The 26,531-nt window shown below is 45.0% G+C and overlaps 1 protein-coding gene across 2 annotated transcripts in view; it reads left to right on the top strand.

Annotated features, from left to right (window-relative positions):
• MNT (MAX network transcriptional repressor) overlaps nt 1-22,651 on the top strand; it is a 77,991-nt gene extending 55,340 nt beyond the window's left edge. For both annotated transcript variants that reach the window (XM_034752873.1, XM_034752872.1), the window contains 2 exons: nt 11,818-12,010; nt 14,426-22,651. In XM_034752873.1, coding sequence (XP_034608764.1) covers nt 11,818-12,010; nt 14,426-15,141 — 909 coding nt within the window. In that variant the 3' untranslated portion in view covers nt 15,142-22,651. The remainder of the gene's footprint in view (nt 1-11,817; nt 12,011-14,425) is intronic.
• The last annotated feature ends 3,880 nt before the right edge of the window (nt 22,652-26,531 follow it).

Below are 26,531 nucleotides of genomic sequence, written 5' to 3'. Positions count from 1 at the left end.
AATCCGTGACTCCCACAGCAGCAGTGTTGGGGCCAGTGTCTGTTATCTCCATCAGTGCGGTACTGTGGCTGAGATTTTTATATGCACAAAAGTCAAGAAATTCAAAGTTATGGTTGTCACAGCAACCCCTTAACACTGTAGAGTAACAGTTGCCTTGGCAACCAGTCCTTTCAATTTCCTGACATGTTGGGGGGGAAAATTGCAGTCATAATTTTGCATGAACATAAGGACAGGGGTTTTCATGGAAATTCTGTGCTTAGAAAACAGAAGCCTCCAGAGGTGGTGCATTTGTGGAGCTGGCTAAAATCAGATTGCACTCTGTGCTACTGTCTGGCTGCAGCTTCACATCTAGGCTCTCGCTACCCTACTGAGTGTGCATATATAAAACTGGTAACATGGGTGTCTGGGATAAAAATAACCCCCACCAAACGTACTGGTCCCATTAGGTGCTTTCTTCTAGGTAGCATGATCTGATCTCAGCTTTCCTTTGAGGTACAGAACCTCTGAACCACAAATTTTGAGTTGAACACGAGCTCTGAGAAGTGCCCATTTGAAGTGCCCAGTGATGCTAACGATCACCCCCAAACCAGAGTCACCCGCCCAAACAGCCAATAAAATCTCAGTCTGCACTTCCTCCAAGTTAGCTCACACGATCATGCATCCATCTCTTACAACGGCCAGAATAACAGTAGCCCCTTGGGTTGCTACTAACAGATTTTGCTGCATGATAGTATTGATTGCCTGTGTAATAGTTTACGCTTCCAACATAAATTGATCCTCCCAACAGTCTCTGAGGTAGGGAAGTATCCATTTTTCAGGTAGAGAAACAGAGTAACAAACAATTTAAGTGATTTGCCCAAGGCCGAGAGAAGGAATCAGTGGCTGAACCAGGATTAAGTTTAGGACTTTTTGGCTGTGAATTAACATGCTTAACCCACTAGTCCCTGCTGCTTTCTCTGACAGACATAAATGCGTTAAGTGGCATGGCTGGATAGCTGTCCAGGGTGCATAATGAGTATGGAGCAGTCAATATAAAGCTCGGATAGTCGGCCTTAACTGGCTTACATTGTTTGAATATACAGATCTCCAGGTACATATATCTGACGTATTTCAGTGCATTAATTTGAATACATTAGTTGGACGTTCGATGCTGCATGTGTTCTGTGATACAAGCTTTGAACACTTACAACTTTTCTCGGACGTGGGCAAGGTTTTCGTCCTCAGCAAAGCCGAAGTGCGCTGCGACTTTGAAGTTAGTCTGAGCCTGAAAACCGCATGTGGGCAATTGGATATCTGGTGAAAAATGCTTCATTCTTTTATTTTTTCATGCTTCAGTAGCTCAAAGCCAGTCAAATTAATTTAAGTGAAAATCTCAATCACCTCTTTCCCAATATTCACCAGGAGAAATTCTAGCCAAAAGGATCTTTTTTGGGTGGAAAATGAGTAAACCTGAAAAAGAAGCGCATTCTAAATGCCTAAGTATAGTGTCAGTGTTGCAATGGTATAATACAAGCCTTTGTTTTTTTACACTGACAAAGTGATCACTAACCTTGGACTCCTGCAAGTACCATCACAATTGTCCTTGATCATGTATCATCTCTGTAAGAGCTTGTTCTGTCACTCTGGAGGAGGGGAGCACTACAGATGAAAAATGAATCTCCTGATGATCTAGTACAGTTGGGTTCTTTTTGAGCTTCGTGGTAGAGGGAAAGAATTCTTGGCCAACTGAGAGTAGTTGAGAGTCTGCGGTTTTAAAATGATCTATATTGGTGTTTCAACCTGCTCTGAGAGGTTTCTGTTTTAAAACACCAGAACTCCCTGTGTCCTAGTGATTAGTTTCCCACACTGCCATGCAAGCTACCTGCGTTTGATTTCCATTCATGGTTTCTGACTCCTTTCGTGCATTCTTCCCTTATGGAGGAGTGACTGCCTCCATGTTGCTCAGCAGCGAATGACTGGATATATAGATAGGCTTCCTTCCAGTCCTCCGCTGGAGGGATGGTGCAGGACAGTAGGGAGGTGCTCAGAGGACACATCAAAGGAAAAATCAACTATATACCGTCTGCCAGATCATCCCTTGCTCAGTAAAAGGGCCATGGGAAGATATCACTAAATGGTTCTTCTTGTGGAGAAGCTGGTTCTTCTTTCCAAACTGTTTCTTGGTAGAATCAGCAGGAGCCCGGCTATCTATAACATTTAATGGCTGATTTGTGGTTTTAAATCCCCCCCCTCACACACACAGTCCCCCACTCTGCCCCCCCCCCCACGTGCTCTCAAAATAAGATAATACTCATTGGTTTCAGAAAGCTTGAGAAACACACACACACACACACACACACACACACACACACACACACACACACCTTTTGTTTNACACACACACACACACACACACACACACACACACACACACACACACACCCCTTTTGTTTATGGATCTTCTACTTCCCAGCTTCCCTTTAAATTGGAAACCATCTACCAGGGAGAAAGAGAGAGATGGAGGTGTGGTCTGAGCACAGGACTGGGAGACTGGTCTCTGGAATTCTAATCCCAGTTCTGGCGCTGTCACTTAGCCTCTTTGCCTCAGTTTCCCCATCTATAAAATGAGAATGCTAATGAACTACCTTACAAAAGCTTGGGGAGGGTTCAACAGTTAATACTTGTAGAGCACTTGGGGGAGGCAGAGTACTGTGCAGAGTATTATTATTAGGTATGTTTGTGAGCTCACCCGCTGGGTAGTACAAAAGTTCCTTTGTTACGGTATTTCATTCCATACACAAGCTGAAACCCGCCATGTTTTGCTGAGGGGAGAGAAGAACTGCAGAGGGCAAGCAGTCTCCTGTGAACACAGTGAGGCCAGACCATTATCTGGTGAGAGGGGATCAGATGAGACTGTGCAAAGTGCACGTCTCCACTTCAGGACAGGAAGCTCCTAATGGGACTATATCCTGATGGAAACAGCAAGGCAACCTGGAAGGAGGAAGTGTTCCTTCATAAAGGACGTTGCTCTAAGCAAAGGATTTTCATTTGAACATTCAGGCTCGGAGACCCGGGCCAAAGTTGGGGAACATGCATCTCTCCGTATCTTGGCAGACAATTTAATCTTAGGAGCCCCTGAAAACTCCTTCCCGGAGTCTTAGCTTTGTCTTCTCTGACAGTTTCCATTCAGAGTGACAGCTAGGGAAAGTGGGTCAGATTGCAGTTAAAAACCTGCCACTGTCCCAGATACACGTGCAGCCGCTTTAACAAAATATCAGACCTCGAAAGAGAAGAATCCGGGGTATTTGTATTAATTCCTTTATCAAAACGTCATTCCTAGTAAGTTTTGCTCTGCATTATCGGTGGTCTGGTATTTTTTTCCCTGCCTGGTCTAGTCTTGTTTTCTAAGTCTGTTGCAGAACCAGCAGACAAGATCAGGTGAGATGGGAGAATATATTTAATTGGATCCTATTTTTAAAAATATGCAATTGCTGTAGGGGATGACTATTGTTTGGGTTGCAGTAGTACCCGGAGGCTAGGTCCCGTTGTGAGAGGCAAGATAATAAGAATTCTTCTTTTAGCAACGTTGTGCTGGGGGACCGGGAGGGCTGTTGGAAGATGCTTTGCATGGCTGAAGGTGCATAGGTAAGAAGATCCAGAAGAGATGGGGTTTGGATATCCCTGTGCCCTTCCAGGTGAATTATCTGGCAACCCAGTGTCTGACACGGGTGGGTGTTGAGAATGCTCAGTTATGGACAGGCAGATGCTTTGTCTAAAAAGACCTCTAGATGATGCTAAATGAATCAGGATGAAATTCACCTCTGACCTACTTAAGCCCTACGGCGTGGGAGATGCAAGCACAGCAAGACCTTTGCAATTGCTGCGTCCTGCAAGCAGGACTCTGAGTTGGCAGTGCCTGGAACAGACAGGGAGTGCTCTTGAGTCAGATTTTTGCTTGGGGGGCCCTCGCTGCACACTAAAGCTGATTCCGTGCCCTCGGAGCAGAAACTCCTGAGGAGAGAGGGTGTCCGCAGTCCGCAGTGACCACGCTTCCAGCTGGAGGTGAATCCATTGTGCTGCACAGGGATCAGCGGAGGCCCAGAGGGTTCATGTCCACCCCCAGCTCTGTCTCTGGTGAATGCAACTCCAGTGTCTGATTTATTTTTTTTTTTTTTAAAAAGCTGTCGCAATAAGAGCACAGGGCCTGGGTGGTGCAAAGCGGGCTGAGTGTGTGTTTGTAAAGGGTAAGGAGAGCCTTGGCTGGGTGGGACTAAAGCAGAGGGGAAGATCCTGACCGTACTGATTGATGAATAAGAACGCCTTGTGTGACATTAGGCTACACAGCTGCGGTGATTGTGAAATGCATCTTGACACGTGTAGCCTCTTAGGAGCTTACGGTGTTAGAGAGAGCTCTCTGGTGGTCCTGCTTATCTCAATGCGCTCGGAGTAGGGTGACCAGACAGCAAATGTGAAAAATCGGGACAAGGGGTGGGGGTAATAGGAGCCTGTATAAGAAAAAGACCCAAAAATCAGGACTGTCCCTATAAAATCAGGACATCTGGTCACCCTAGTTCGGAGAGCTTCCTCTTGGAGAGCCCCGTGCATGTACGTGCATGCACCAGTGTCAGGAGAGCTGTCTGCACAAGCCCTACAAGGAATGTGTAGCTACAGTGAGTGGCTGTTGTGAGCTGGCACCCGGGCAAGTCATTTCCCAACAGTGGGAGGGACTCAGGCTGCTGACATGTGGAGCTCTGCTTCTAAGGGGGGCGGAGGTGGCGGTGGACGAGAAGAGGAAGGGATGGGCCTGGAGCATTGCCATGCAGACAGCCTGTTTTCCAAGGGGCGGTCCCAGAGCCATGTGAGCGATGGGGGAGTGGATTACTGAGCGAGCATCAGCACGCGATCTCTGACCTCGGCAGCTAGGAGAGTGTCTAGTCACTGTTGCTAGGGGGCCGCTTTCCTTTTGGTAATTAAATGTGTGTAGCTAATTAAACCCAAGTAGCTGCGCTGCCTCACCTGGCATCGCACTCTTCTGTTGCCTGGATTCTTCGCTCGCTCGCCGGAAACAAAATCCGAGTCGGGATTCTGGTGACGTACGAGATACGGGTTCAGAGACTGCGGAATGATTTTGGAAAGCTACGCGGCTCTGTGTTCTCCTTTCACTCCCCATGCCATGTGGCGAATCATGTGGGGATGTCTTTGGAGGGAGATTATGTGTGGAGAGCGGTAGCAGGTCTTGTGTTTGCACATGGGTTTATGAGGATTTTATTGGCAGGCTTTTTCCTTTTCATGTCTCCCTTGCTTACATTGCAAGGTGACAACTCCTACTCAGCTCACCTAGGGGCTGTTCCAGTGTAGGAATCTGAGAATAGGATCATGTGTCTTCCCCCAGTCTCCTCCGCTACTTCAGAAATCAGAACCCAGCTACCTTGTATTGTGTTGTAACATACCCGCCACAGCCCGATGAGGAGCCGCAGAATAATGGGCTTTAAAAGAACCCTATGGATTTTAAGCCATTGCAGCCTTGTATGGATTTAAACTAGGTCTCCTAAGATTAGAGATCAGAGCTGTAATACAGTCAAGAGCTCTGACCCCTATATTCCCCATTTAGAGTAGCCATAAAACAGCTGATTGGCCTGCCTTTTATTGTCCCAGTGCTTGCCATTGCTGCTATAAGATCTCAGCGATTTCCATTATATACCTCTGGGATTAGCGGGTATTCTAGTATAATTTGCTTGTTTAAAAAAAAATGAAAAAATTCTCCCCTCAGAGTGAAAATATTAACTTGTAAAAGATGATTTACACTGGACTAAATCCAGCTGTGGCATAAAGTGAGGGCAATCCCATTTACATCCATTCCCCCCCTGATGCCAAAGCTGAATTTGGCCAATTAGTATAAATGAGTTGGTTCAGTTTTAGGATAGTTGCTTTTTTTGCTTTAGAGGGGAAAACAGAGACCAGTAATTTCTGTGGTTCACTAATATAGTTTTGACTCAGCTTTTCTGTAAGAAGGAAGCAGGGGCCACCCCAGTTCGTTGTTTTTGTATCTAACAAATTAAGAGCCCCAACTTAATCTAGAGCAGGGGTCTCAAACACGCGGCCCACGAGCTCTTCCCTGCGGCCCGCCAAGCTCCCCGTGCGCCCCCCCCCGAGTTATTTTATGTGCCAGCTATGCTCGCTGCTCCCCAATGTTTGGGGCCGGGACTCTCCCCCGGCCCTGCCTGCCACCCCCACGCGTCTCCCCCGAGTGTCCCCCGGGCTCACTTGCTGCCCCCTCACTGCCCGGAGCCTGCAGCTCTGCAGGCTTCCGGCATTACCCTGCTGCCCCAGGGTCCAAGTGCCCCCCTCCACTATGCCCAGGGCAGGCTGCCCTTCCCCTTCCCTTCTGCCCTAGTTCTGAGCCTCTCCAATGCCCCAAACCCCTCATCCCCAGCCCCACAGCCCTCATCCCTGCATCCCCTCCTATCCCCAAACTCTATCCAAGAGCCTGCACCCCCCCACCTCCTGCCCCAGCCCGGAGCCTGCACCCAGCACCCAAACTCCATTCCAGAGCCTGCACCCCAGACCCCCTCCCCCACCCAAATTCCCTCCCAGAGCCTTAGGCAGGTGGGGGTGGAGTTTGGGGGAGGGCAGGTTCTGGGCACCACCAAAATTTCTACAAACCTGCCACCCCTGGAAGAGGCAGAGCAGGGGTGGAGTGGTGGTGCTCCCAGTGCAGTGGGGGGGCTTTAACAGGAGTAAATCTAACTAAGTGCGTATTTTGTCCCTTGAGTGAGGTGCATTATTGTTGGTGGCGCTTAGCACTTTCCAGGAGGGAGGGGAGAGGAGCAGGGAGCCGTGGGTTCAGGGGAGGAGGTGGAGAAGAGACGGGGCAGGGGTGAGGCCTCATGGAAGGGGTGGAGTGGGGGCGGGGACAGCGAGGGGGCGTGTCAGTCATGCGGCCCTGGGGCCAATGCACTAGTCCTCATGTGGCCCTCATGGTCATTTGAGTTTGAGACCCCTGATCTAGAGTCAAGCAAGCACTGAGGGTTTCCCAAATAAGTCTTGAGTCAGTTGACTTCCGGGATTGTTAAAGTGTGTGGGGCTGTATCCCGTAGGGAGACACACTGGTGGAACTGGGGTCTCGGTGCCTGTATTCTGGAGATCATGGGGCTGATCCTGCACGAGGAAGATCAGTGGAAGTTTTGTCTTAGACTTCAGAGAGTTCTGGATGTGAGTGGGGAGAAACAGCCACAATGAGCTATGTGAAAATCTCTTTGGGTAACATTTTCAAAAGCCACCATGCGACTTAGACTTCTAAGTTCCTGTCTCTTTTGAAAGTGGGATTTCTGCTCCCGGGGCCTTGAAAATGGGACTTGGGCACTTTTGCAGATTTTACTCATTACCTCTCTTTCGGGCTCATAATTGAAGCCCAAGGGGCTTAAGGCCTCTCCTTATTCACAGCCAGCACTGACGTGGAATGCAGTTGTAATTAGACACGTAGAGCTGAAAGGGTCTGTACCCCATTAGGGTCTGTACCCCTGTGCCTCACTGCTGGCTTAAGGCTTCAGAAAATGGAAACATCTGTCAAGATCAACTATTGTTTTCTTTCTTTTCTTTTCTTTCTAAATTGGTCACTATCTGATGCATTGACTTTACATGTATAGTCCACTGTAATAAAACTAGGTTCCATAGTGGTGCTTTGTTTGCTATGCCTTTGTGTACTAGGAAAACTTCATTGACACCGCATCTTTTTCCTTCTCTGGTGATCAATATATTGAAGGGTTTCAATACTCTGTTAGTGGGTGCTAGCAGAAAAGGACAGCATATGTTTTCTTTCTTACTTGACTTCAGTTTTTCCCTGTGATGCAAGGTATTGCTGGCTTTTATCCATCCCTCCTCTATTAGTACCTCTTTTTGAGGCTGTGTTGCTCTTCAGAATGCCCATGTCACCCTCCGAATAGGAAACGCAATCTGTCATCCTGTTTGGAGATATTTTGATACATTAATGTTTTAGGGCCTGGTATAAAGCCGGAACAAGTGAGCTCGACGGATGCGTTGGGATGAGAAGAGTTTACTTGCCCTTCCCAAGCCACAGAGCATCCGTGGAGCTGTTTCACTATGACAACCCTGTCCGCGGCCCTTCCCCAGATTTTGAGCAGCAGATCACTGTAGTTACAGATTCATTGGCCACATCCCTTCAGTGGTCAAACCATAGATCTCAGGCCGCCTCCTGCACAGCGGTGCAAAGAGAGCTGTGCCCATTCCACCTCCTTTGCACCCATTCCGGAGCCCTGCTTCTTAATTTGATCAGGAATCTAGGAGAGGTGAACTGAGGCTGAAGTCAGGAACCGAGAGTAACTCCTATTGCGCTGCAGGCAGGTTATAACACAGAAGAAGCAAGGGATGCCCTCAGACTGGGATAGAGGAGGGGAGTGAGAGTATTTAAGCTCACGCTGCTGCTTTGGCGGAACGCCCCTGCTAGGGCTCTGAACTGCCTCCTTTGCTGCTTCATCGGCTTATGTTTCCTACATTTTGTATGTGCTCTGCATCCGTGATTCATTTGCCGATGTCCTTAAGAGAGCCTCTTTCCATGTCAGCGTTTGCCACGCACGTACAGTCAGAGTGTTCTGTCAGGGAGCTTAGGAAGTCAGCGGGGTGGAAGCACGGTGCTGGGAAGGGTCTGACTTTCACATTCCACAGGAATCAGATTCGTTTCTTGAGTCTTAATTTCTGAGTTTTGTTCGGGGGAGGGGGGCGGGGGTGGCGGAATGTAGAGTGAAGTGTCTGGTTTGTTTGAAAGAAAAACATTTAATGAACTTAGACTCGCTCAAGAGTCCGGGTTATTTTTGCATAGAGCTAAAGTGGTTTTATGGGAGAAAACATGTATACGATTATTTTTTCTTCTTGTTTCCATTTATAATCATTCCTCCTCCTCCCTTCCTGCCACAGGCTACAACCCTCACAGATCAAATCTGAGATTTAGATAATGGAGAATGCAAACTACTCCGAGTTTTCAGCAGTGATTGTGCCTTGCATTCTAATGGGTCCCAAACTGTGCACATGGAGAATTCACTTAAATGCAGCCATGTCTGGGAGACAGAGCTGCACTCAGATGGGTAAAAAAGCCATAGAGCACTTCAGGGAGGGGAAAATGTGGATGCGGGGCAAACCCTTTCTCTTATGAAAAGTGGAGTGGGATCTTTAGTATTCATTGAGATCAGATGTGATCTTGATTTTTTTAAGGCCTCATCTGAAAGACCCTATATGGGGTATGCTCCATGGAATATGAAATCTCTGCCTTGGAAGGATTGAGTTTATCCTGCTGCGATTTGGATCTGTCGTTTCTGGGAGTCTAGGTATTTGAAAACTGAGAGCAGAATTTGAACCACTGTGTCTTTGAAGCAAAGACCTTCCATATGAGACCCCTGACCGGGCAGGTCGAAGTGTCTGACTGACCCATATATTCCAGTGTCTCTTCTATAATCTCCTCTCTCACCTTGTTGCTGTCATCTCTTCTGTTGATCCATCCAAAGCAGAACATGGACCAGAGAAAGATGGAGTTCCAGCAGGTGTGACTTACACAGCAGAGTCTAATGACTTGACAAATCAGTGCTCTGGCTGTAAATCATTTCACTGTAGAATGCTTAGGACCTGATCCTGAGAGGCGCTGAGCACTCAAAGCTCCCACTGGAGTTAAAGGGAGTTGTAGGTGCTCAGCACGTCTCTGGATCAGGCCATTAGAGAGCCCATTTTCCAACCATTAAACAGGGATGAGTTTCAGGAGGCCTGCTCTGTTTCCTAGTTGATTTGGATCACCTGCTACTAGAATCAGCCACTAAGGACTTTTCTCCATCTCTCATGCACATTGCAGAGTTTGCCAGGTGGATTATGGGATGTTTTCACATTGCTCTGAAGCATCCAGCAGGACCCACTGCCAGAGACATGGGGCTGACCTTGGCAGACTATAAATTCACTCTAATGTGGCAAATCTTACATTTCGAAGAGCACGGCTTCATGAGCTTTGCAGCCAACTGTTACTGTTTGTCAAGGAGGGGAGGAAGCAGTATTGAGAAGTTTCTTGCACAATAAATTGTTGTGTTGTGTGCTTCTCCTTATTACGTCACCTGGCCCAGTGCCACCTATTCTAGATTGCAATTAACACGATTCCCACAAGTTTTGGTTGACAAATCCAGTACGTTTTGTGATCTAACTGTATACAGAAACAAAAGCATCAGCAAACAAATGGTAGGTGAGATTATTATAATGTGGGCCACAATTTGCCTTGGCTACTTCAACATAGATTATGCTGCTCTGTTACTTGGTGCTGTGGTCCTACAGTAAGGGACCGATCTTGCAAAGTCATGAATGGTCAATGCATCTCATGACTGGGCCGTACATTTTCAGCAGGACATCGCACTTTGAGGTGGGTATGTAAAGGCTAAACGGATCATAGCTCCATATAGATACCAAGTTCTGGGTCAAGATTTTCAACAGTGACTAGTTGTTGGGTTTTTTTGTGCGTTTGTTTTTGGTGCCCAACATCAGCTTAGAAGGGGGAAGCTCAGCATTTTCTGAGAATCAGGCCCCTTGAAGGCATCTTAGATTGAGCACCCAAAACCTGAAGGACATGAAATCGCTAGTCACTTTTGAAGATTTCAGTGATAATAAAGTACGCTGCAGAAATACATTCTGCTTAAACAGAAGCAGAAAGAAAGTCAGTGGAAGGATCTCTCTCTCTCCCACTCCTTCCATCCCTTTTTTTAGGTAAAATCCTCTTGTTGGGGTATTTTTGTTTGTTTGTTGTTCTTGGATTTTTTGGCCTGATGGGTTGATAAGCTTGCTTGTTACAAGTCTTATGGGGGTGTTTTGGTTTGGTTTTTATAGAGGGAGCATGTTGGTAGCTGGCGATGTTAATGATGGGGCGTTGTCCTTGCTGTGGTGGAAAAGCTTTTTCGAAGAGGAAGGTTTTGCAGCTTTTTCGAAAGACGGTTCGACTCTGGAGTCTCCTGTGTCCTTTGGAAGTTCATTCCATGGCTGGCTCCCTTCAACCGAGAATGCTTTGCCCCCATGTCTCAGACGCTGCGTCATGGATTTTGTGATCTGCAGTGTCCCAGAGAGCCACAACTGCCTTGACAGTTCAGAGATCAAAATTAGGCCTTTAATGTAGCTGGGGCTTATTCCTAGCCTAGTATTTTGCAATTTGAGGGGAGGTAGGCCACAGTTGCCGCCGTTTAAGGCTATTAAGACTTTCCAAAGGAGAAATGATTAAACCACACACACCCCTTATTTACACAGACCAGTGGCTATACTGGGCTAAATTCAGACCTAATGCAAGCAGGTGCAGTTCTACTGGTGTCTATGGCGTTGCTTAGGGTTACTTATATACTTAGAGTTTACTTATATCTGATTTGATTTTGGCCCATTAATCATTTCATTTTTGGTGCTGTGCTCAGACACTGGGATCAGCGCTATTCCTATTATGGGGGAGATTCCATGGGATCGACCAAGTAGAGCATTCTGTTTTTTATGGTTGTCACCAGCCCTCTCCCTTACTGTGAGGATTTAGAAGATGTAGCCTTGACTGGAAACCAGTGATAAAGTGGAGACAACTGGTAGAAACTAGGAATGAGCAACAGGGGTTGGATCACTTGATGATTGCCTGTTCTGTTCATTCCCTCTGGGGCACCTGGCATTGGCCACTGTCGGAAGACAGGATACTGGGCTAGATGGACCTTTGGTCTGACCCACGATGTTCGTTCTTATGTTCTACAGACAAAGGCAATTGGCGTGTCCTGGTTACAGTGGGTCACATTTTTATTTGTATTTCTTCCATTGCTTTCTTCATCCTGTCCTTAGACTTTAAAGAGAAAGGAGAAGGAATATGAACACGAGATGGAGCGGCTGGCAAGGGAGAAGATCGCTACCCAGCAGCGACTGGCCGAACTGAAGAACGAGTTGAGCCAGTGGATGGACATCCTGGAAATTGACAGGATTATTCGACAGACAGTTCAGCCAGAGGATGACCAGGCATCTACCTCGACTGCATCAGGTACCGTTAGCTTCTCTGTTATTGCTGTGGTATTGCCCGGTGCTAGTTTGACCTTGAAACCATGTGAAACAACCTGAGTTTCCTCTCAGTTTCATTCCAGACCTATGAATATGGTGCTAAGCGATGGAATCTCCTTTCAGGGTCATTAAGACTTTTGACTAAACCAGCCCATGTTTTGGTTTTGGAACAGAATGTGGAAGTGGACACGTTTCAGCTGGTGAAAAGCTCCATTTTAGCGTGGTCCACACTAGCTGAAATATTCTTCCCAGCACAGTTTAACACTATTAGCCAAATGGCTTTCACAGCCAGGTAGTTGCATCCACACTGCCTTTCTAAGGACCATTGTTGCATCCGACCAAGTGAACAATGTTTTCCAAATGCTGCTGGAGGATTCAAGTATGGTTGTGCGACAGTGCTTACGTGTTACAGAATAGTATGTGTTTGCAAACCCTGCTATCCAGTTTTAAATTGTGCTAAGTGCACTAGGTATTTCAGGCCTCTCCTGGCAGAATCTGGAGATGGATTGAATGGGATTTTTTCATGCCCATTAACAGGTGGGTAATCATCAAAAGTTGAGCTGTAATAATACATCCAATCCTGAAATCAGGCTTCAAGCAGAGTGGCCTGGTGATACGAACACAGAATTGGGAACCAGATGACCTGACTTCTAGTCAGTTTGGCCCAGTTTTTTGTCCTCCATTTTTGGGTGCCCAGGTTCACAGCCCAATGCTTGATTATCAGAGTGCGGAGCGCTGGAAGCTCTTGCCGACTTCCTCTGGAGCTGTGGGTGCTTGGCACTTCTGGAAATCAGGCACAAAGTTTCTTGGGTTCGGCATCCGAAATCAGAGAGCACTTTTGTAAAAGTTGTCCTTAGCCTCTCACATGGGGGGAGATCATTCTTATCCACCTCCATAAAGCACAGTGATGGTCTTGCAGGAGAGGTTCTATGTACGTACAAAGTGTTATTATTTGCAAGTGCTGTTTTGCCCACTAAAAAATCTGCATGTTGGACCTCCTATATTGTAAGACTCAGCTCCCCACATTGAAAACCCAGTTGTAATCTAATGCCAACGCGCATTCCTGCTTGTCAGAACTGAGCAAATATAAAGCAACAGGTGTATTTGCACTGAAATCTCAGAGGTTTTTCTGCCATGTAGAGAAGAGCCTTTAGAAGGGCACTGAATGGAGGAGGAAGTCACCAGTGCATTTGAACAGTTTAATGAGCCTTAACGTTTGAAAAGGACCCATGATGAAAAGTAAATGGTTGTTAATGGAGGCAAAACCTTTTCACACACATCTGCCCTGTAACGAGTTTATCAGTAAGATGGGAGGGGCCATGCTTTTGGCTTGACTTGTGATCTGCCATATGAAGAATAGACAGTTCAAGGACATGCTTTAGCCGAGGTTAGCACTCTGTAACCATTTGTATCAATTCCTTCAAACAGTAATGGAATCCGTCTGTGAAACTACAGGCAGTTGATACAGCAGCAGCCGGAAAGGGAAAACCTGAGTTTAGCAGTTCGGTCCAGGTTCTTGTACTATGCCCATCCCCATGGTGTCTGAGCACCAACAGACTCAGAATTTAGGCTGATGGAAATGTGGAATGATGGGTTGGGAAGAGGGAAAGGTCTTCCCTTGTTCTCCCAAGCCACTGGGTCTTTCAAGATATGTAATTGCCACTGCATTGCTGGCTTTAGAACGAGCAATGCAAAGTACCACACTCAAGGTCCCGGTCTCACTGGGGTCCCCACAGTCCTGCACTGACTCAGCAGTTCACTGGCTGGACCAATCTCCCTTTTCCGTAGCCAGAGGGTAAGGAACCTAGCTGCTATATTTCCCCATCTCAGCTTCCTTCCTGATCTGAGAGCAGAAAGAGAGGTGCAAATGGATGAAATGACTTGGCGGAAAGTAAAAAGAAGAGTCCCAATGAGCAAGGTCTCTCTACGACAAGAAAACTCCCCGGGTGTGCAGACTTCCATCTGTTTCCCATGCAGCCTTTTTTTATAACCTCCCCTGTGCACCTGTGAAGCTGAGACAGAATTCACCCCTTGTAAAGGGAGGACTGAGGACTGTCCCTGCCGCCATCACAGGAGGCAACTCTCACTGTCTGATTTCTCTCCCCCTGCCTGGCATCTTCAGGGCGCCACACTCAATTGGGGTGTCTCACTTTCTAAGGTGGGCTTTGCACTGCTGTGAGAATCCCCCTCTTGGCAATCTACTGGGAGTGGGAGTGGGGAGAAGTTGGCTGCAAGTTTGAACCTGAGTGTGGTTGGGCTTCCTTCATGCTATAGAGTGATCACTCTGTCCTACAGTTATAATCGGTTCCTCCCTTTGTGCCCTGGAGATGAGGCTGGATAGACAGGCTCATCCTCTGCTGTTCTGTTTACCCCACTTTCTTCCTTTCATTTTTTCCAGAGGGCGAAGACAACATTGACGAAGACATGGAAGACGACAGGCCCGTGAACTCATTACCAAAACTAACCCAGCGCCAGCACCCCGAGCTACTGAAGGCTGTCCCTCCGAATGCTGCTTCCCACCACCCGGCAGTCTTGCCTCAGCACCTGCCTCTGCATCAGAAACAAACTCCACCCCACGCGCCGCCGCCCCTCCAGACCCAGGCACTGGTCCAGCCGCAGGCGATCGTCCCCGCACAGACTCACATCGTGGCGGCTTCGACGGTGCAATCGACTGTTATCGCCCACACCGCCACCACCCATGCGTCGGTCATCCAGACTGTCAATCACGTGATTCAGGGTCCACAGACCAAGCACATCGCTCACATAGCACCTTCCACGTCCAGCCCCGTGCAACTCACCACTGCTGCTCAGCCTATCGGCCACATCACTGTGCACCCGGCAACCATAAATCACATGACCCACCTCGGCCAGCAGTTACCCATTTATCCTCAGCCTGTGGCCGTCAGCCAACCGGTTGTGAGTCACATCGCTCACACCATTTCTCACCAGCAAGTGAATGGAACCACAAACCTAGGCCAGCAAGCGGTGATGGCCAAACCTGCTGTAGGAACCCAAGTTGTCCACCATCAACAGTTAGTTGGGCAAACAGTGCTAAACCCGGTAACTATGGTCACCATGCCATCATTCCCTGTGAGCACGCTGAAGCTGGCCTAGAACAGGAAGCCCACTGGCAAAGTCTTTGGCAGGCCACCTTTCCTGAAACTCCATACATTCCAACCACGTCCGATTCCAAGGGAGAACAGTGCAGGAACTCTGTGAACAGGGGAAGAGTGACACACCTAAGGTTGGGACTGCCAAGTCCATCCTTAATCTTTTAATAACCAACCTGGAAGTGGTAATGAGAAACGGGGGGCTTCTCGGCACTTGAATTTCGCTAATCAGAGAAAACTTTAATGACAGTTGTTCATAGTGATTTTTTTTCCTTTTACGTGTAATCAGTGAAATATGAATATGATGTTCTTAAGACTTTAATTTTTCCCTTTCATGTGTTGCTTCTTTGTAGAGTAAAAAAGGCTGATCTCTTTATTGAGACATTGCGTAGAATGGGAAAAAAATCATAGACGTCTATATTTATATGTATATGTATCTGCCCAAAGCTACATATATATAAATAAATATAACAGCGGAGAAGGCCTTTGGCAAGGTTGATTGTTTGCAGGATTAATAGACAACTTAAATGTTAATTTTTGGAGGAAGAAAGCAGAGTGTCCTCTTTAAAAAAAGAAACTTTAAAGACAGATGGTTTAGTGGACCAGGGTACAAATATTTGATGACAAATTAAAAAAAAACATGTTAAAGGTATTTCCCTTCAGTATATTACATTTCAGTAAACCATCTGAAATCACTGTGACTTGTTATGGCATATAAGGAAATTCTCTGTCCTGTTTAATAAAAGGAAAAAGAATACACAACCGGACTTCATTTGTTGGAATTTCATAAATGGCTCAATTTTTACAGCTTTGTTAAAAGAAAATTTCATATTTGTTATTTTCATGGTTTAAAAATATGTTTTGTTTTGGGGTTGTTTTTTTTCTAACGCAATAATTGATTTCACAGAACTCTCTGTGCACAGCTCTATCAATTTCAAGATTCCTCACCCCAGTCCCATTCCCTAAAAGGGTTTTGACAGAGGCAGTTATTTAGAACTAGTGGCTTTGCAATATATTTCGCCAGTTGGGTGGAATGGAACCTGGGACGAGAAAGCTGCCAAAAATGAGGTTGATTTGTGGAGTTTTTTTCCTGAACGTGACCACATTTTAGTGCAGGATAGTGAACGGATTAGAAAATGGATAAATATGCATGTGAAATGCTCCCAGGGGCAAGAGCTTTTAAAAAAAAATCAAATGAAATGGAATTTAATTTTGTATAAGATAACAGTGTATTCCAGTAAATCAGAATATAGAACCTGACAGTGTGTCTTACAAAATACAGTGAAATCTGATTAAAGAGCAACCCCCTTCTTATCTAAAGTGACTACTTTAAAGTATCCCAAGGTTTCTGGTACAATTTTGTTCCATCTTTTGTGGTGGCGGAACCAGATCCCACTGAAGTCAGTGGCAAAATTCCTATTGACTTCAGGGAGACACAGATTTTCTACAGGTACTTGCCATTCTCTTCAGTGATTGCTTAAGACATGTTTAATTATCCATTGTTTGAATCTTCTGTTCCTTGTCCCACTTCCCATGTCGTACTATTGCTAATGTTCTCCTTTTTCTTCTTTTTTGATCTGTAATCCTGATGCAGGCAAAACTCCCGCTGCACCGAGGGGAAGTTTTGCACGTGTCAGGACCAGGGGATGGTGGTCCCTATGCCAACAACTGTCCTTTCTTATCATGTTACTGTCTGGAAATGGCTAGTAGTGGGAGTAAAGGTGCAATTAACTCAACCTCCTTTGGAAGTGACACCAACCCAGACCAGGATGTAAGGTGTGTGTTGACTAGTCAAGTGATCGGATACCTTCACCACCCTAGCCACTTAACGTGCAAATTTATTTCCGAGTTGAGATCTTTTTGACCGTAGTTGTGCAAAACTCCCATTCACTTCAATGGGATTTTCACCAGCGTAAGGACTGCAGGATTTGACTCTCTGGCATCATCAGAGTCAGATCGTTACTATAGGGTTGTTTAAGTTTAACTTGAGAATCTACCCCTGCACCACACTACAATTGGAACTGTTAGAAGGCGTGGTTGCTGCTAGCAGAGATCTAACACAGTTTCCCTTGCCCGTGTAGACAAGGATATTTCTCCTAAGAATTGTAATAGGCTCGTGTTTATAAAACCTTGCATGAAGTGAGGAGCACAGTTGTTAGGGGAAATAATCCCTGTTCACAATGGCATTAGCATGTAGCCTGTCAGTTACAAAGCAGTCAGATCTTAAAGTGAATTAGGCCCTATCCCCAAACCACCTTTATACAAATTTATTCCTAGTCACGACTAATGTACTGTTAACATTGTGGAGGTAACAGAATTGCTCCTTTATGCATTCAGATGCTTTCTCAGTAAGGTTGTATTTCTTGTGTGAGTTGGAGCCTTTGATGGACCTCAGCGGAGATCTAGAGTTAGCCAGCAGGACAGCGACTTTTCATGAGAGAGCCTCAAAAGCCTGGAATATGTGTGGCAGGGTTGCCTGCCTGTTAGGAATAACTGTGTGGCTTTGTCTCTTGAACCTATTGAGGGGCAAAGGGGGAATAGAGCTCCCACCTGCCCTTTGCACAGGTCCAAGTGGTGGATCTCTAAAGGATAACAAAAGCAAACCAGGGAAGTCCCAATTCTTGCCGACGAAGGCTACGTTTTTCAAAAGACAAGAGGCTCCGATCCAAGGACTAGAGCTCATTTGCACATGGTTACTGCGATGACACATACAAATTGCCAGCTAGGACAAATGTGGCCAGTGAGTCCTTTGAGCAGGGTTGAGGGCACCCCGGACCCCACAGGATTGGACCCACAATTATCAATATTTGCAGGAAATTACAGTAATGGCATATGCAACTTTGAGTGCTCTTGCACACATATTTTTGCATGTGGATCTGCTGTCTCTGTGTTGGAAAATATGGCCCAGGGGGTGCGCCTGAGAGCCTTTCGTAAAACACCCTGGATAACTAACAGTGAAATAGACACACAGTTACTCCTAAAAACACCGACCCTCCAACACGGAGTTTTCTCTAGTGAAAAGTTGAGGTGAAAAGGAAGTGCTGCTTTCATTTTACACAGGGAAGTACATTTTCTTGTGGGTTCTTTAATGGCTTTTATTGCATGGGCGTGTCATCTTGCCGGCCTTCGAATCTTCTTCTCCTTCTGTCTGTAGATTAAAATGGGGTGGTGACTGTAGGAGTGATGATGGGTAACACCCCCGTTTCACTTCCTGTAATTTAGTTCTGATGGACGTCCCCTTCAATGATGTTAACTAGCCCCATTACAAGTAAGGCTCCTCTCATCTGGCCAGACCTGAGCCAGTCAACTAGTCTGGGGCTATGTCTATGTTAGCAGCACTTTTGTCGGCAAAACTTTTGTTGGTTAAGGGTGCGAAAAAAACACCCCAACTGACATAAGTTTCACTGACAAAAGCGCTGGTGTGGACAGTGGGTACAACTGTACTGTTGTAAGATCTGTAGTGCAGATCTAACCTGGACATCCTGGACCAACTCATTCACGTTCTCCGTGACAATCCGAAATATCTTCTTTGTTGGGTTTTGTTTTTTTCCAAATCAACAATTTTCTTTCTGTCCTAGGGTGGGAATCCCAACCCCAACTCCTCTGCCATCAACTCTGCCATTCCCATTGAAAAACTTCAGAGTCACTCAAATGCTTCTTAGAAATCAAGTTCAGTACTGTATCACAAGGGGCACTTTAGAAATGTCTCTCCTCCTCTGAGATGTGTGTTTTCCCTATGGAGAAAGCTATATATAAATAAATATATATCTATATATCTATATCTGTACACTTTGGGCTTCAGAAAATCAATATGTCCCAAATTAAATAAACAAATAAATATGAAGTTTACAAGAAATCTCTTCTGTTGTTGAATAATATTAGTTACTGGTAATCCTACCACAGAGAAGGCAGTAAAAAATGGGTTTCCTGGGCAGACGGCTGCTGTCATTTAAGACCTGATTCAAAGCCCATGGAAGTCAGGGGAAAGGTTTTCATTGACTTCAGTGGTCTTTGGATCAAGCACTTGAACTGCAGTGTTTCCTGACACTGCAGCCTTTATACAAGCCATAGTGCATATACAACACTATGTGCAGTGTAGGATGCACTCCAAGATAGGGTACTGAGAACAAGCAATCAGAAGGTCAGTCAGTTTCAGTCTCTTGTTTCAAGTTAATTTCTAAAACTAACCTGCTGTATAGGCAACATCTAAATGCCGTCCAGCAGGAATAAAAACAAACTAGCTTTAAAAAATCACATGTGCTCAAAAAAAAAAACAAAAAAAACCCCATCTTGCAGCTGACATATTAAATATGGGGTATGATCCTCACCTCACATAGATGTAAATCCAGAGCGGAGCTCAACCAGTCTGAGATTAGAATCTGGTCCCATTTTCCAGCCTTGTGCACCTTGTGTAATCCCTTATACTTTTGTGAAGTGGGTGTAAAGTGTTCCCATTCTGGTTTGGGAGTGGTCTACACCCACTCTGCATTAACATTGCGCAGGGCTGAATGACGACACACAGAGCAAAACATTGGAGAATCAGGCCCACTGGTGCCTGGTGTACCGTGATTCATGATAGCAAACACACACACAGAGTACCCTGTTCTTAAAGGCATTGCTGTTGTCCAAGCTGGTGTTTGCTAGGCCCTGATTTCTCCCTTTCATAACCTAGAAATTGCTGGGGCTTTTAAAAACAGACCAAAGCTGCATCTGTAGCTTTAAAATAATAATAATAAATAATCACTTTTACCTGATGTCAAACTAAAGAAAAAAAGATAGCGGGAGACTGGCTGGAATTTTTAAAGGCTAAGTCACATAGAAGCAGAAGTCCTAATGACTTTCAGTAGGACTTCTGCTCCTAAGTCACTTAGGCATTTATGAAAAAAGCACCCAGGATACACACGCAATATAGTGTGTGTTGGGGACATGTGTTGGCTGCAAAATATCTTTCGTTTACTCAGATTGGAGTGAGGGGCTTAATTCTGCCACCTTTAGTCGAGTAGCACTTTCTCATGCATGTAGATATTAATGGCAGTGTTGGTAGAAGTATTGCTCAGTGTGACTAAAGGTTGTGGAATCAGTCTCCGGTAGAAAAACTTTCCTCGTCAGTTCATGAATTCAGAGCTCATGAACTTGAGTTACTACAATTCAGATGGTTCTTGCTAATTTATGGCCAGATCCTGAAGTTTTGACTCATGCCTTTCTCAGATAAAACTCAATAAAGACTGAGAAGAGACATCCAGATTTAGGACCTGATCATGCGGTCACATGCTACCAGTTGTAGTGCTTAATACCACTCAAGCTCCTAGTTATAATGGCTATGCCTGGTAGCACAGCAGCCTTGGGCTCCGCTCCGGCACCAGAGGGAGAGCAGACAAACTGCTGCATCCAGATGGAGTGCTCCATGTGGGGACCAGCAGCCCGCCTGCACATTGTCAATTGCACAATCAGGGCGTCAGCGTGCTTCAGACGGGCATATGATGAGTGCAGCTTTTACATCAGCGTTTCCAAAGTGAAAACCTCTTGCAACCTGCACTGCTATAGGAAACAAAAAGAACTCGTTTTATGTGAGGCTAAGTCAGACCATTTGCTTTAACTTTCCTTTTTAAACCAGGCCTTTTTTTCCCTCTTGTGTTGAATTTGTAAGCAGACAGAGCAAGAGAAGGAATTTTAATGACTAACAATCTGCAGGGCAGGTAGTGTCTGTTTGTTTGAGCCTGGCTATTGAACATATTAGGTAGATTTGAAAGCTAGTTGTGACCAAAAAGTTTCTTGTACGTTTTACTATAATATAAACAAAGATAATCATTACTTATAAAGGCTTTTATGAAGACCACCCATATAGAAGGAATCAAATACAGCATTTGTGTTTTCCAACAGGCCCCTAAAGTGATTAAGATGAGGCTTTGGTTTTTGGGTGGGGAATTATCTGCTTAAACATAACCCATCCCCTTTCTGTGTCCGGCATTCAGTCTGCAATGAGATCCTCTCTTTGCTCAATCATTGGTGATTTCATTTCTCCAAAGCAATAAACCCACAGCAGGGGATGGTGCTTGTGCAGTGGGGCGGGGCTTACTGAGGTCAGAGTCCTATGGAGTAAATTGCATTGCTTGTTAATGTCACAGGTGAGCTATTCCTTGAAATCCCTCCTGCTGTGCTCATGTCAGAATACAGCAGTCGTTCACTGTCCATTTGGGACCTAGTATTTCCCATCCACGATGAGAGTTTGAAGTGCTCAAGGAGTGCCAGATTGGGGCCCTTAACAATATAAGGGACACCCACAGGGACAATAATTGGAGTATAAACTCTGTATTCCAGCTGAATTACAATTTAGAGGGGAAAAGACTGGCAATATAGCTACATAATTGTGTATATTTCTCTCTACGTATACATGTGAGCTGTGTGTGCCTACGTAATGTGTGCAAGTGTGTACGTATACACCGATGGGACCGAACCAAAACCTCAGACCTAAACTCTGTCAAACTTTGGGGAAAATCAGATCTGGACCTCCAATTTTGTGTCCAGGCCTCATCTTGAGCGTGTGTGTGTGTGTGTGTGTATTGCTGTGTTCTAATTAAATGCAGGTTATCCAATGAAAAGTACAGTTTGGTACTAAATTCTCTGTGGTAAGACTTTAGGCTGATAATGGAAAATGCTAAATAAAACCACATACTGCTGTTAGCAGCTGCAGGCCGCCAGGTTATATTAGTCCATCATTGACATCCAAATGTTTGAAGAGCCTTAAATCTTCCTTGAAGGGAAATGTAAATTGGGAAGAAAACAGAGCTTTTTGGGGGCCGTTTTTTGTTTGTTTGTCTACAAGGGTCCTGTTGGGTGGGAAGGGAAAAACCAGTAGCATATTATTCTAGTTATTCAGGGTTTGATCCTGCATCATTCAAGCCAGTGGGAGTTTTGCCAGTGTCCCCAGTAAAAGCAGGATCAAGCTTGCATAGCGCAGGGACAAAGGGAGGTTAATTCTTATTTTTCTTTTCTTTTTTTTTCCTCTTTCCCCCACCATAGAATCTGATGGACATGATGTTCCATCTGCAACTGCTTCTACTTACTACTTGTGTACAATTTATCCAGGTGAATTAGTGGGAAACTTAACAACCAGTTACGATTTAGTTTATTATTGTGTCAGAAAAATAGCAGGTCCAAAGATCAGACGGGCTGTTGGATTCTAGTGTTGGACTATTTGTCTTTCTGTTGTTGTGTTTTGGGGTTTGTTTGGGGGGAGGGGGGGTTGTATTAAAAGTGGCCTTTCGTAACAAAAATAAAAATAAATAAAATAAAATGCCTTTGAGTGGGTTAGATGGAGGTGAGACTATATTGCTGCTTTTGTCGATGTTGGTGTGATTGTCTGTTTGCACGCCTGTTTATAAACGTAGAGAAGTTCAAGCAAAGATTTTCTTGTGTCTCTGATTTTTGTATGTAGCCTGTGTCTCTTTTGGACTGATCTGCATCCTGAGTGAAATTTTTGCATTTAAAAAAAAAAAAAAAAGTGTGACAATTGTTTCGGGTCGGGGGGGGCGGGAAAGGGGGATTTGAAGAACACCACGGTGTGTGTGGGGGGGGGGGGGGGGGGGAAGAGAAGACTTAATTTGCCTCGTGTGAAAAAGATACATTTGATGTTTGTTTGTTTTTTCCCCCTTTGCTTTCTGTGATGTATATTAAGAAGGGTATTGAATAAAGGTAAACATTTCTTAGCTGGGTAACTGTGAGGTGCTGAAGGTCTCATCCAAAGCCCAAGGAAGTCAGTGGAAGTCTTTCCATCAGCGTCAGTGGGCTTTGGGTCAGTTCCAGAAGGCCCCAATTCAGCACTCCCGTTCTATTCAGTAAAAGCACTTAAGCACCTGCTTAGGTCCCATTGACCTTAATGGGAGTTAAGCACGCACTTAAGTGCTTTGCTGAATACAGCTGGATTTAATCACATATGTAAATACTTTGCTCAGGTGGGATGCCTTAACTCTCTTGTAGTCAATGGGAGTTAAAGGTGCTTGGCAGTTGCTCCCCCCTTTCACGGTCAGGCCCTTAAGTCTCTTCTAGAGTAACCAGTTACCAGCATAACCTTTTTATATTTATTTTTAAAGGACAGTGGAATTACGAAAGGAAAACCCTAATCTTTTTGAGCTGTTCTTTTAGGATTCTTTCCCATTTGTGGCTTTGTTTCTCCTCCTCTGTTTTATAGTATTTTTTTTTTTAAAGTCCCAAACTTGAACAGCCAACAAGCTACCAGCACAAACGCAGACTCATGTGCCAGGATCAGAGCAGTGTAATAATGGGCAGTGGTTCAGGGGGATGTTCTTGTTCTCATTAAAGTGATGTGAAAATGTTCAGCCTTTTCTGAACTCTAAATCTGGATTTCTACACCAGGTTGCAAAAAATATCGTTGGCCTGATTCTCGTTTACCTTAAGGGCTAGTCACACTGTTAGGACAGTGACAAGGGTCCTTAAAGTCATTGTTAGTTACATTTATGCCTAGTTTATGCTGCTGGAGTGGTGGTAAAGGACTTCAGTGTAAATCAGAATAAGTTCCATTAGTTTGACCCCTTTCCTGGTGCTAATTACATTGTGAAATAGCATTTTTGGTGCTCTCCAGAATGTCCCGACATCTTTCAGAGTGGCAGACTGCATTACACAGGAAACCTACCAATGCTTTTGCTTCCGGGTAAGCACGCTGACCTCGTCCACTTCCTGCCTACCCGTTGCCATCCTGTACTTTGGTACCTTTCTTGATTCCCCCACACATCATGCTTTCCTTGTTCAGAAAGGCAGTAAACAATCAGTTCTCTCAAGCAGGCTGCATAACACACACACACACACGTGTTCAAACCAAAACATAAAAGTATCACGGGCCCGGTCCTGCAAGGTGCTGAGCGCGCCTGTCGATGGGACAGCTCCCATGAGTAAAGATTTCAGGATTTGGCCCGTACATGCACAGAAGAACTAATATGGACGCCTTACAGACACAATTACTACATTCCTGATTCAACAAAGCACTTAAGCATGGGTTTAAATATTATGCATGTGAGTGGTTACGTTGACTTCTATATGACTACTCCCAGGCTTAAAATTAAGCATGTGCTGAAGTGTTTTGCTAGATCAGGGCCTACGGTGGGAATGGAAAATCAAACCATCCCATTCTCACGCTTAAGTCGTCTAAAGAAACCTTCTTTCTATATAGATACAAATATCTATGTCTAGATATCTACAGATATCTAGCTATAAATAGATCATTTAGGCACCTTTGTGGCTAAAAGTATTTACCTTTATCAGCTCTGAGATCTTTTCATTAAGAATCCTTCGATTAAAGGCATTGATATTAAATGCAAAGTTACTTCCAATGCTTGCCAGTGATTCAGTGGCAAGCAACCCTATTGTCCTTCTATTGAGCATCACAGGAAAGCCAACCAATCTGAAACCAATCACACTGGGCAAATGCTGTCTTTGTTTACAGTGCGGACTTGTCACTGTGTTATCGATTTATTGAAATATTAAATATTGAAAAACCCAGACTGTAAAGATTTTTATGTGTTTGGATACATCTGCTCTGTGGAAAAAAAAAAACTAATTTTGTACATATTGTATTTTTACTATTCAGCTGTATTATATTGGCTCTTCATGCTCCAGAATTTAGGTATCAAACATGAATAATATCCATGTAATAAGCACTTGCCTGAAATAAAATATAAAACTGAAATAAACATGCACTGAAACCTGAAACAGGATTTTGCATCTTCATCCTTGTGCTTTATATACAGATGTTCCCATTTATTTATAATTTCCCAATAATAACGATGACATTTGATTCCCCATCTGGCAAATATATATTATCGGGCTTCATGCTTGGGACTATTGATGGAAGTAACCACTATAGCCACTGGTATGAGTTTGCAAGATCAGGTCTTTGCTTTTCCCCCAGTGTATTGATATTTAATCTAGAAGCCAGTCTCCCAAGCCTCCAGAATATGGTACATGCATCAAAACTGGAAAGAGAGACAGACATCACCTTAAAAATCATAAGCCTTTTTCAGTCATCAGCGTTCCTCAGAGAAGGCCAAATTTTATTATGGATCGAAAGCACAAATAAGAAGTCCTGGCCCCACTGAAATCAGTAGGATCAAATCAATGGGGCCACAATCACCTAACTTGTAACTTGTCTCTATGCATCCGAAGAAGTGAGGTTTTTACTCACGAAAGCTTATGCCCAAATAAATCTGTTAGTCTTTAAGGTGCCACCAGACTCCTTGTTGTTTTTGTAGATACAGACTAACACGGCTACCCCCTGATACTTAACTTGTAAATAAGTATTGAGGTTCTTTCAGGCTTTCTTTTGGGAAGCTCTGCTGGCTTATGGACTCATCTTCCACCTGCTGGCTTCAGGTGAAAAGTCGCTGCTAACCCAGCTAAGTTCTTTTTTTGGCCAGTAGTTTGCATCACCAATTCCCCCTACTGCAATCACCCAGCTTGACTGAGGTGCAAACACTGAAATGCCTCGGCCTAGGAAGGACTGCAGTGCTAGATCAAGGTTAATGATGTAAATGAATCCAGTGCACAGGAGCCTAACCTCTGGCTGAATGCACCATGCTTACCCTGTCCAAGATTTTGATTTCTCCATGGGCCAGAGGCCCGGCTGCTCAAGATAGTTGGACGCCTAAGTGTGACATCAGTGGAAATTAGGCACTCAACGTGGGTCAGAATCTATACGGGTTTTGCTATAGACTTCAAAGGGGCCAAAAATGTGACCTTCAGACTTTAAGGCCCATCCTACTGGAAATCAGACTAACAATTGCCATAATTAGGGACCGCTGTTACCAAGTTCCTAGAATGTTTTTTCTAACGGGTGTCAAAAGAATATGTTTTGTGTGTTATTAAACTCTCCCCTAGGCTATTCCCCTCCCAAGTAATTTAGAGCAGGGTATTATAACATGATTATAAGCAACAAAAACTCTGTCCACATGAGGCAGTGAATGCAGGCTAGGCCCCTGCTGCAGAATGTAACAGTTTCCAACATGGTTTTTACTAGTGTTAAGGGCTTAATCCAGTGAAGTTCTGAGCGGCTACAGTAAGATGCCCTCAGGGACAGATCTTCAGCTGCCATTGGCCATTGTAGTCAAGGACCCGCCCCATAGACTGCAATGAGATGGGAAAGGGGTAAAGCATTGGCAGGATTAGGCAAAAAACTTACGTCCCCTCCAATGCATCCTCAAGAAACTAAAGGAAAAACCGACCCAATGTATATTCTAGCGCTGCTGCATCCTGTCGGACGCCTTATCGAATGTGATCGAATAAAGCGGGAGGGGGAAAGACATTAGAGCCATGACTCTTTCAAGGCTTGCCCCCAACTGTTCTTTGTTGTTGCTGTGCTCTGTGTTTTACCCCAGAGCTGGTTTC

This window comes from Trachemys scripta, chromosome 18, assembly GCF_013100865.1.
Source record: "Trachemys scripta elegans isolate TJP31775 chromosome 18, CAS_Tse_1.0, whole genome shotgun sequence".
Lineage (NCBI taxonomy): Eukaryota > Metazoa > Chordata > Testudines > Emydidae > Trachemys > Trachemys scripta.
Note: the sequence above shows the minus strand (reverse complement) of the source record. Positions and strands in the feature narration are given on the sequence as shown.